The following is a 12,371-nucleotide window of genomic DNA, read 5'->3' on the forward strand; positions in this document are numbered from 1 at the left end:
GCATAACATTTCTTGGAGAGGTGTGGTTTTTTTCTTCCCTTCATTATCTGTTTACTAGGGTGATGGGAGTTAAAGGTAGTAAGAACTTCACAATCATGGTTGAGTGCATTTCAGTGTAAACTTCTGTATTCTCACCTTTTGTATGTTAGTCTTTTAGTTAATTTTGGGTGGACAGAATGTATGATAGTGCTGTTTCTTTAGAAATGCTCTCTCAAAACTAAAACCTCTTTAGTTCAATAGTAAATGCATTACCTATTGAAAAAGGAAACAGCATTTCTGCCCTTACTTTGAACTAACTTGATCTGAGATAAATACATACACACATGCACGCATGTGCACACACACACATACATTCACACTCTAGCTATCTGGATATATACAAATATACCCAAGAATAGCTAAGATAAAAACATGCTCTCTTTTCCCCTTCCCCAAGTTTAAGTGATGCATAGTTGGTCTAAGGGGTACTACACCTGTTTTGCTTAGCCTAGTGGTTGTTCAAGTGAATTTGCCAGTGACCCAATTTTAGTCTATCATAGTGATTTGAAAAAATGCCAAGTAAAGTCACTTAGTATGAGATAAATTTTCTTTACTTTCCTCTTCACTTTAAGAAATCAGTTGCTTTTTTTTTTTTTTTTTTAAAAAAAAAAAAAAACCTTTAGCAGACTGTATTAGTCCATTCTCATGATGCTAACAAAAACAAACCCGAGTTGGGGTCATTTATAAAGGAAAGAGGCTTAATTGACTCATAGTTCCACAGGGCTGGGGAGGCCTCAGGAAACTTACAATCACAGTAGAAGGGGAAGCAAACATGTCCTTCTTCACATAGTGCCATCAAGGAGAAGTACTGAGCAAAAGGGGGAAAAGCCCCTTATAAAACCATTAGATCTCATGAGGACTCACTCACTATCACAATAACAGCAGCATGGGGGTAACTGCCCCCGTAATTCAGTTACTTCCCACCAGGTCCCACCCACAACATGTGAGATGAGATTTAGGTGGAGACACAGCCAAACCATATCACAGACAGTAAGAATGTATTAGTTACACATAATTATGGGAGCTTTAGGAGATTTCTGTGTTTTAGCAAATGCATACCAACTTGAAATCACCAATTTAGTTTTAGAAGACACAAGCATGTGTAAGAAAGTCTGATTAGCATTTTGAGACTTGCAGAATAACTCCAGAAGTTTGTAGTATGATCAGGCACACAGACTCCCAAGTGATTCAGATGCAAAAGATTTCTTGGCAATTGGATTTCTGCATGTATGTTTCTCTGTAACTACTTTGGTGCCTGTCGGTAATATAATCAAAAGGAAAAACCAAGTGGACAGTAAAAGCGATCTGCTGGTAACTTCAATTTAGTTTTCTTTTTATAAAAGGAAGTCTACTGATGTTAGCACTGGTTTAATGGTTTTCTGTTGTGTAGTAGACAGTTTTCATTTGGGATTGTCAAGTGAGTTGTAAATAATTGTATAGTTTCAATGAAATGCCTGTCTGCATTCACACTAGGATATTTTCTCATTGCACAAATTTACATATTTTTCTCTGATCAAGTGAGACAGATTATAAAACACAAAGGCCTCACTAGGGCCCCTCAAATGTGTTCCAGCAATATGCAGCAGCCCCCACCCCCATTTTTATTTCCCCCGAGTCAGGGTCTCTCTCTGTCGCCCAGTCTGGAGTGCAGTGGCACGATCTTATCTCACTGCAGCCTTGACTTCTCAGGCTCAAGCTATCCTCCCATCTCAGCCTCTCGAGTAGCTGGGATCATAGGCTTGTGCCACCATGCCTGGCTAATTTTTGTATTTTTTGTAGAGGTGGGGTTTTGCCATATTGCCCAGGTTGGTCATGAACTCCTGGGTTCAAGCAGTCCCCTCCTCAGCCTCCCAAAGTGCTGGTCTATAAAGGCGTGAGCCGCTGTGCCTGGCCACAGCACACATTTATAAAAAATGTTCATGTGATTCCAAATTTAAAATAGAGTGATTTCTGTGCCTTTTTAAAAATTGTTCACTTATTTCACATGCAGTTTTATCTTAGATGTATGATATTGTATATAAATTGATTTGTATTTCTAAAAAAATGAAATTAAGAAACTCCATATCTACCTGTAAAATTTCTCAACAAAAATTTACAAAGCTAGCTGGGAAGACATGTATGTACTTCTTGAATTTCCTCCTGCTGTTCCTTTTCCCCAGTTTCCTTAGGCAAGGAAGAAGAGAGAGGGAAATTTACTTTTAAAATAGGAGGACATAAATGCTTTATTATTAACGTGTTGCATTAAGCAGTTTTAAGTCATAGTATCTCAAGTACCTACTATCCTTTGTACTGCCCCCCAACCCCCAAAATATACACACATTGGGAAAAGAATGGGGGTTCTTTGAGGGTTTCCTTCTAGAGTTGCCAGGTGAAATAGAATTTCTAGTTTATTAATAGTGTGGCACCTGCAGCCCCAATTAATTTGAATGCTTTATAATGTTCAAAAAGAGTTTTGAGAAAATTTCCTCCTAAAGTTAATGCCTTAGTAAAAAAAAAAGATTGATTTCTTCTGTCCTCTTCCCCAAATTACATGGAAAGTAAACAAGACTGGAAAATAGGTAATTGAGACTAAGATGATTCACAGATTGATCACCTATTATGCAACAGTCATAAAATGTGTTAGTTTTTTTGAAGAAGTTTATTAGTCAGTCCCATAGCCTTTGAGTATCCTCTATTCCCCTGTGATACTGGTTTGATAATAATTAAGCTAATATTTACTAGGTTCTTGGTATCCATTAGGTATTCTTCTAAGCAACTTTATATGTGTTAGCTCATTTAATAATAATAAGCCAATGTTCTGTGAGGTAGACACTATTCCTTTTATAGATGAGGAAACTGAGGCTCGGAGATATCTGCCTACATTTGCGCAGCTCAGTGGCAGAGCTGGGATTCAAAGACAGTGGCTCTAGAGTCTTAACTGTTCTACTATAAAGCCTACGTAGTAGTTTTCATTTTTGTATTTTTTTTTAAAGCAATTTAGGACAAGTCATTAATTTTATTCTGAGGTTGAGATAGAAATTAATTTCCCTAATTTACAAGTCTCTACTAAAAATACAAAAATTAGCCAGATGTGGTGGCACGCATCTGTAATCCCAGCTACTTGGGAGGCAGAGACAGGAGAATCACTTGAACCCAGGAGGCAGAGGTTGCAGTGAGCCATGAGAGCATGGCACTGCGCCCCAACCTGGGTAACAGAGCGAGACTCTGTTTCCAAAATAAAAAAAGGAGAACTTCCTATGTTGACGTTAAAAAAGAGGTTTTTGTTTTGTTTTGTTTTTTACATTGGCAAGGTGGTTCAACTAGATGACTTATAAAGTATTTTTCAATGTTGTTTTATGAGTCAACACTTCTTCCTTCATGGACAAATACTTTTAAAACTTATTATTGCTATGTGCCAGGTATACTCTGTGCTATAATTGCCACAAATGTGAGCAGATTTATAAACTTTAACTTAGGTGATGAGCTATTATTTGGTAATCTCATGTTAGAGTATTCTCATACCACCAGTATAACTTTTGTGCTTATGTTTCTTTGAGGTATTCTAGATTCCAGTTGAATTATTTTTTTAATTTACATGAAAACAGTCACCAGCAAATCTGCTCTTAGAGAGATATAATAAGGCTTTGACTGTGAAGACTTAAGAGTAATAGTGGGGTTGATTAAATATTTTCTTTTATTTCTTTGTAATTCTATTGCTGTGACTATTTGTAGAGGCAGAAAGTGTAGCATTTTAAAAAATTGAGTATTTTAGACAACCACTCCCAAAGTGTTCACTCTTGGGAAAGTTATATCTTTGTTATTGAGAGTATATTTTGTAAAGGCATATCCCATATATTTTATACCTAGAATAAAAAGAATTACAGACTTCAGAAAGTTAAGGTAGACAACATTTTCTTGGCTACTGGGGCTAATTAGAATGTATGATTCTCTGTGCAGGGCAGCCACCTTAGGGACTCTGAATCTCTCAGTAGGGTAAAATTTTTATATTTATGAAAAAGATTGTGGGTTAAAAAAAGGTTGAGAAACACTGTTTTTGAGTAAACCCAAGGACTGGTGTTTAAAGGTTATATAGTATTTTACCTAGGTTCTATAAATCTGTAAGGTGTCTGAATCAAATCTTATAACTTTGGATTTATTGTGATGTATTCATAAAACATTTAAGGATCAAATCAACTACATAAATGTTTACAAGCTGATGGCTGGATAATTTAATTGCAGTTTATAGTCATAATCAAGAATTGACATGTTTTGCTTTACGTGTTTGAAGCTTATGACCTTTTAACATGAAAGGAAATTGCTAACATGTAGGAAATAGTTACTTATTTAGATTAATGTCTTTCTCCTGAACTGACTTATCCACTTGAATACTCAGATCTTACTGAAAGTACATAGATGTAAAAAATCAGCTCAGTGTGGTGGCTCACACCTGTAATCCCAGACTTTGGAAGGCTGAGGTGAGCAGATCGCTTGAGTCCAGGAATTTGAGACCAACCTGGGTGACAGGCAAAACACTGTCTCTACGAAAAAAAAAAAAAAAAAGCTGGGCATGGTAGCGTGTGTCTGCAGTCTCAGCTACTTGGGAGGCTGTGGTGAGAAGATGGGTTGAGCCCGAGAGGTGGGGGTTGCAGTGAGCTGAGATTGTACCAGTGCATTCCAGCCTGGGTGACAAAGTGAGACCCCCATCTGAAACAAAACAAAGCAAAAACAACTACAAACCACAAATAGACGTATATATCACTTAAAATTGTAAGTCAGATATTTATTGTAAAATAGTAATTGTGTAATGCCTCCTGTATCTCTGTGTATCATTTCATGGTAAGTTCAAAAGATTAAGGAGATTAAATAAAACCTTTTCATCTTGACACTGCGTAAGACAGAACAGAAATTTAACAAATAACAAGTACACAAAAATAGAGATTTGCTTAAAATTGTCCTTAATTTTATCTTTGTTGGGTATATAAATCTGCTCTCTGGGATAGTTCTACTGCTTTAAGTAATGAGGAAAGCACTAGTTTCATATTCTAAGGATAACCTAAGGATATCCCTTATATTTTCACAGCTAAACTTACAGCCTGAAATTTCAAAATTTTATTCTCTTATGTTGTTAAATTATAGTTCCTCAGGGGACCTTTATGATCTCTGGTGTAAACTTTCCATTTTAGAATAAAAAAATCCCTGAGCTCTTGAAAGTTAAAATTACTTGTCATTTGCCTCAAAGATGATGACTGAACTAAGATTAGGATTTTAGAGGAATGCAGTATTGATTGCTCTTTCCCTTCTTCCTCTAATACTAACAGTTTACAATTATATTTTTTGTTAAGTTGTAATGGAACTCTATAAATAAGTTCATTATTTTCAGCCTTATGCATAGGGCTCTATTTAAAATAGGTTGATTTTAGAAGAAAACTAAAAGTGATTCTTTCCGTAAGTTTTAAGTTTCTGTGTTTTTGTTTTATTTTTAAAAATTAAGGTGTCAAAAATAATGAGCTTTTATTACAACAAGCTTACAAAAATAGTCATAGTAGCATAATGCTTTTATCATTGGCTTATTATATATTATATAAAATACATACTACATTATTACAAATGTAAGATTACAAATAAACTGAGTGGTAAAGCTGAAGTACTATAATATGTTACATAATTTAATATATCAATGTAATATGAATGTTTGTTGTTTTTCTCTGAATGTTTCAAATTAGGCTGTAAGTATCTAAGGATGAGTTTGACTAAACTATGAAAAATGTAAAAATATTTTATAACAGTTACTTTGGAGATTTGTTACCATGCGTGTATGATACTTCTAGTATATTTCTAAGCATGTTTCTGTTTATATCAGTCTATGAGGCTTTTATAGGCATACTTGGTATCATGGATGATGCTAGAGTTATAGCCAGTTTCTCAAGTAGATCATTTGATAGTATGTAGGTAGAATACAGTTAAACTGAGAGCAAGAAGGGTGAAGGGACAAAGGTGCTGTTTATTCCCCCAAATGTTTGTTAAATAAATTTGGAAAGTTGAGTGCAAATGTAAAATGTATAGTCATGGAGTAGATTATCTTAGAGCCAAAGGGATTAATCAGCTTCATGTTCAAACAGGAAATTAAAATAGCATCCTTTGACAGTGTAATTCTGTTTTCCTGTCTCAGGGCACAAACACTAAAATGGAATAAAACATTTTATATTCTCATAGGTTCCATGTGCCTTGTGAAGTCATGGTTCCTCAGTATAAGATCGAGGTAGTAAATTCATCATTTCCATTTCTTTATCTTATTTTTCTAAGTAAGGATTTGGTTGCAGTAGTGTTTATATTTTGAATAGCAGGCAATCCTGGAAGTAGGGAGATGGGTAGAAATGGAAGAGATTTATATATGAGATGACTAGAACTGAGCTTTTAGAACAAATTAAAGACCAAGTAAATGAGTATTTTTTGAGAGACTGAGGTTGAATTGAGTTAAAATTGGAATAACTGGTTCAGAGTAAAATGTAAATGTTTAAGTTACATGTAGGCATTTAAAACCTCTAGTAGTATGTTTTTCAAGTATCACTAGAAATTTTACACTTGCTATTATATTGTAATATCTTCTCTGTTTTTCCCCTAGGTGGTATCACGGAAAACTTGACAGAACAATAGCAGAAGAACGCCTCAGGCAGGCAGGGAAGTCTGGCAGTTACCTTATAAGAGAGAGTGATCGAAGGCCAGGGTCCTTTGTACTTTCATTTCTTAGCCAGATGAATGTTGTCAACCATTTTAGGTAAGTCTTTATTCCTATTGTGAAGCCAAATGGTGTAGCTATTTTGATATAATATTCAAAAATATACCGGTATAATAAAGGTGAATGACTCAGTAACAAATAATAGAGAAGGAAGCTTGTTTTCAGTCAAATGATTTAATCAGTGATTTAGAGAGATTCTTTTGAATGTTTACATTTTTTGTTTAAAAACAGTATATTTGGGCATTACTGTGCTGATCCTCAAATATATTTATAGCTTTTAAAGTATAAAGAATTACAAATAAACTTTGAGCGACAAGTCTAAAATAAAGGAATTGTATACTTTTAGACTGTAGAATAACAAAGAGTATAGGAAACCCTGTTTAAAACTCAAATTTTGTGTCCTCTATTTTAGCTTCACTGTTCTAAAACTCTTTGCAGACATGCACTTCAGTGAAACAGGCATATAAATTTTCAAGTACAAATATTCTGTATATATAAACATATTTACCCATATTGTATTCTGTTTCATTTTTATAGAAGAAATTGAAAAAAATAATCTAATGCATATAGTGTTAAATGATAAAATGTTTTTGTACCCTTGGTTTTTAGATTTTAAAATAAGGTTCAGTAGTACCATGATACCACATGTAGTATGTGAAATTATTCCTGTACTTTGTTGGATATATATATCTCTTGAAATATTTCTTCAAGAGATAATCTTTCAAGATTTCAAAATATCTTTCAAGAGATAAATATATCTCTTGAAATATTTCAAGAGATCTGTGAGGTCCTTTAAGCCAGAGAAAACTTACTAACATTGTGAATTCAGCCTTAAATATGGAAAGTGAGAAGAGGTATCTGAGGGTGAATTTTCAAATATTTGATGGAATTCTGTAATTGAGGTTTATAAGCCTGATACGTATTTCATATCAAATGCATGCATATATGTAAGAGAAATAGCCCCAAGTAATTTGCTGTGATGAAGATATTAATAAGTAGTATTTTAGTATAAGGATATAGTTACAAGGAAAAGAGTATGGAAATTATGGATTTATAATTTCTTTATGAAACTCGGTCTTTAAAATTGACTGTAAAGATTTTTTTATACTGTATTTTTTCCTGTTCAAATAGGATTATTGCTATGTGTGGAGATTACTACATTGGTGGAAGACGTTTTTCTTCACTGTCAGACCTAATAGGTTATTACAGTCATGTCTCTTGTTTGCTTAAAGGAGAAAAATTACTTTACCCAGTTGCACCACCAGAGGCAAGTAAAATGAATAAAATATTTTTCAAAACTTTGTTTTTCAGTACAATAGTGGGTTTAGCTATTGCTCAGTTTCTTATGTTTATTATAATTCAAGAAGTATTTGTTGTATTAAATTTTAATTTGGGTTATAATGTCAGAACAAAATGGACAACTTCTTTGAAAAAAAAAGAAAATATTTTTCAGTAATTTTGTGTTTAAGTAACCACATTAAAAAAAAGTACTGTTTGGTGATAGCCTAACAAATACTTCTGAATGTATGAGAAGAAATTACTGATTTCATAGTACTAACCGTGACTTTGCTGCAAGATTCTGAAATGCCTTGTGTATCATCAATGAAAGGTTAACTTATATGTTTCATGTAGTATATTTAAAATGAAATCATTCATATTACCTTATAAAAGCATATTGCTTATATTTAAAATATAATTTTCATAAAAACAAGAACAACAAAAAAGGCTTTCTAGGCACTGCATATTTGTAGTCCAAGTAAAAATGTATTTGAATGATCCCATGGAATTTCTAATGTGAATTTTTATTGGCTTTATGTGCATATACCTCTTTTGCCTTTAAGATAAAAAGACCATCTTTTTAAATCCTTTTTTTTTTTTATGGTTTCTAGCCAGTAGAAGATAGAAGGCGTGTACGAGCTATTCTACCTTACACTAAAGTACCAGACACTGATGAAATAAGGTATTTTATAATCTATTCTCATGTATAGGCATTTGAAAGAGCTAGACTTCGAAGATTTATTACTCTTGGACTAGGAAGCTTTTGAAATTTGAAGAAATGGCATACAGCAAGGTGAAAGAGCCTTTGATTTGGGTCTGTTGGTCCTGGACCTCTGGGTTGACTTATTTGTTCAGACTGTGATTTTGAATCAGGGTGGCCTCAGTGAATATGACAGGAGAAATAATTAGGTTTTATTACATTGTCTCTCACAAAGTAAGGAGAGTTCTGTTTCAATCTATATCCTATTTAAATTTTTGTTACCACGTGACATTTATGCCACAGCTATAAAGGATAAGCTTCTACTTTATGTAAGGGGTGAATAATTTTAAACCTTAGTAATGTTATAGAACTATGCAACATGTTAGTTTGTAGTTTTATTTCTCTATAATTATATAATTTGATAATCAAATTATGTCTTTCTATAAGGTATTTAAATTTCTAGTGGAAACTTTGTTTCTTACCATTAATTCTCATTTAATTCTTACTGACACATTTTTATTTGTAATCTAAACTGGAAAGGCCTATAAACGACAAAGGAGAAAATGCATATATTAAAGAAGAACAGTGATGAATTACAAATTTATGAATTTAGGTAATTTTTAAATTTTTTGTGGGATTATTTAGGACAGCAGTTCTCAAAGTGTGTTTCATGTAACTATGGGGATCTTTGAGACTTATTTAGAATGACACTGGGTATTAGTCAGTGTTCTCTAGAGGAGATTTTTTATGGAGAATTGGTTTACACAATGGTAGATGGAGACAGTAAAGACCCACAGTTGGCTGTCTGTAATCTGAAAACCCAAGAAAGCCAGTGGTGTAATTCAATCTACATCTGAAGACCTGAGAACCAGGGGAACCTATGGTGTAAATCCTAGTCTGAGGGCAGGAAAAGTTGAGATGAGATGTCCCAGCTCAACCAGTGGGGCAGAAAAAAGGGATGAATTTCTTCCTCCTCCAGTTTTTGTTCTGTTCAGACCCTCAGTGAATTGGATGATGCCCATGCACATTGGGGATGGCAGGGTACTGTCCTCTGATTCAAATGCTAATCTCATCCAGAAACACCCTCACAGAGAAACCCAGAAATATAATGTTTAATCTGGGAACCCTACGGTCTAGCCAAGTTGACACATAAAATTAGCCATCACAATCCATGAGATCAGATTATTTTCATAATCATACTAAGACATAATTTGCCTTTTTCACCGTAAATTTTACAATGATAGTACAAAAGCAATGTATGGTAAAACTGCTGGTGCCTTAGTAGAAATCAAGGCTGTGGCACAAAAGTGTACAGTATTCTTTACTGTTACACACTTGGAGTTAATCAAAGACAGTTTCATTTAAGAGTGTTACTGATGAGGGACTAAAAAATATTTATTAAATTTTGACCTGTGACCACACACTTTAATCTGTATGATGAAATGGGAAGTATGTATAAAACACTTCTGCTGTGTGCCAGAGATCAGTGTCATGAGGAAAAGCAGTGAGTTGGGAGCTGAACTAGTTTGTTCCTTTTTTTTTCCTTTTAGAGACAGAGTCTTGCTCTGTTGCCCAGGTTGGAGTGCAGTGGCACCATCTCGCCTCACTGCAGTCTCCAACTCCTGGGTTCAAGGGATTCTATGCCTCAGTCTTCTGAGTGGCTGGAATTACAGGCGTGTGTCACCAAGTCCAGCTAATTTTTGTTATTTAGTAGAGATGGGGTTTTGTCATGTTGACCAGGCCAGTCTTGAGCTCCTGACCTCAAGTGATCTGCCTGCCCCGGCGTCCCAAAGTGCTGGGATTATAGGCATGAGCCACTGCACGTGGCTTAGCTGTTACTTTTGTGCACACCATTTTCACTTAAGAGAATGTTTGACATTTTTTGAAGAAGAACAAAGTAAGACTATTATTTCAAGGAAAAAAACTGTTAGTGTTTGTTGCCAATGACAAAATTTGAGTTTTGAGTAAAACTTTGAATTTTAGACATTCTGTGTTGGCCATCAAAAGTTTGACAGTTTCTGAAATAATGACTTCTCTGATGAGACAGGCAGTGATAATAAAGAATGAGGTTTTTTTGTTTTGTTTTGTTTTGTTTTTTGTTTTTGTGACAGTTTCGCTCTTGTCACCCAGGCTGGAGTGCAGTGGTGCCATCTTGGCTCACTGCAACCTCTGCCACCTGGGTTCAAGCGATTCTGCTGCCTCAGCCTCCTGAGTAGCTGGAACTATGGGCGCCTGCCACCACACCTGGCTAATTTTGATATTTTTAGTAGAGATGGGGTTTCACCATGTTGGCCAGGGTGGTCTTGAATTCCTAACCTCGGGTGATCTGCCTGCCTGGGCCTCCCAAAGTGTTGGGATTGCAGGCGTGAGCCATCATGGCTGGCCAAGAATGAGAGATTTTGATAGTGTATAATGTGTTAACAACTAGAAGATATAGATAGCTTGGTGAACTAGTATTTTCTAAAAGGTCGATGCATGTTGTTACAAAATTATGCATGGGTAATTTGAAATGCAAGATAGACCAATAGATGTTACTGGAATGCATACAGAAAGTTCACTGATAAATAGTTTTGGATTCCATATTACAATTAACTTTCAAGAAAGTACCGCTCATTGAATTTTTGGTGTGATTTAATAGAATATCTATAATCATCTGAAAGGGCTATTAAAATACTTAGCCTTTTCACAACTACATTCTTAGGTGAAGCCAGATTTTCTTCATATGCTTTAAGCAAAAAAATCAATAGCAGCAAATTTAATACAGAAACAGATATGGGACTCCAGCAGTTTTCAGTTAGGCCAGAAATTAAGAGATTTGCAAAATTATAAAACAGTGATATTCTCACTAAATTTGTAAAAGTTATATTTTTCTTATTTTTAATGAGCTATTTTTAAAGGAATTAGTGAATATTTTAAAACATTTGTTTTAAATTTGAATATGGTAAATATCAGTAGATATCCATGTAAATAAAAGCCATTTAGGATGTCACTTTTTAAGAGAGTAAAGAAGTCCTGGGAAACCAAAAAAGAAAAAAAAAAAAAACAGCTGATCTAGGAAGATGAGAATTTAAACAATACTTTGATGATACACATTTGGATTTATGAGTCTTTTAAAAAATTTATGCATACCTGTGAATTTTAAAATAAAAATACCTAAAAAATTAATGATTTAATAAAGCACTGTAGCCTGTTTTAGGGGGGAATAATAGAAAATAATACAGAATGAGTTATGATTAGGTTTTGTTACTACTAACAAGCTTATTTAAAACATTTTTTTGGTTTTTGCACGATGAAAAGTTGTTATAGCAGCAACAAGTAAACTTGAAATTAGAAATATCTCTTATGACTACTTTTAACTAAGAAATGAAATTTACCATTTCACGTGCACCTATTTTTACTCATAATGATTTTCTTTAATGTGCTTATTTAGGTGGTTCTAGAAAGGAATAATTTAACTGGTTAAGTGGTAATGTCTGCTGCCATTCAGCTAGTGAAATATTGGCCATCATTAAGAAGGATTGTAGAATCAAGATAGAACACAATATTCTATGATTATTCAAATATTGAGTTAAATGTTATGTATCAGTTCTGTTGTCCGAAACATTATCCAAGAGACAATGAAGCTGGAGATAGCACAGA

The 12,371-nt window shown here is 34.2% G+C and overlaps 1 protein-coding gene across 5 annotated transcripts in view; it reads left to right on the forward strand.

The window, feature by feature from the left end:
• The window catches only part of RASA1 (RAS p21 protein activator (GTPase activating protein) 1), a 121,684-nt gene that overhangs the window by 56,011 nt on the left and 53,302 nt on the right, over positions 1 to 12,371 (forward strand). For 4 of the 5 annotated variants that reach the window (XM_011977998.1, XM_011978002.1, XM_011978003.1 and 1 more), the window contains 3 exons: positions 6,641 to 6,793; positions 7,886 to 8,021; positions 8,644 to 8,714. In XM_011977998.1, the coding sequence (XP_011833388.1) occupies positions 6,641 to 6,793; positions 7,886 to 8,021; positions 8,644 to 8,714 (360 nt within the window). Of the gene's footprint in view, positions 1 to 6,231; positions 6,278 to 6,640; positions 6,794 to 7,885; positions 8,022 to 8,643; positions 8,715 to 12,371 lie in introns of all 5 variants that reach the window. The other variant, XM_011977999.1, reaches the window with a different exon arrangement.

Source organism: Mandrillus leucophaeus, unplaced genomic scaffold, assembly GCF_000951045.1.
Source record: "Mandrillus leucophaeus isolate KB7577 unplaced genomic scaffold, Mleu.le_1.0 Scaffold187, whole genome shotgun sequence".
Classification (NCBI taxonomy): domain Eukaryota; kingdom Metazoa; phylum Chordata; class Mammalia; order Primates; family Cercopithecidae; genus Mandrillus; species Mandrillus leucophaeus.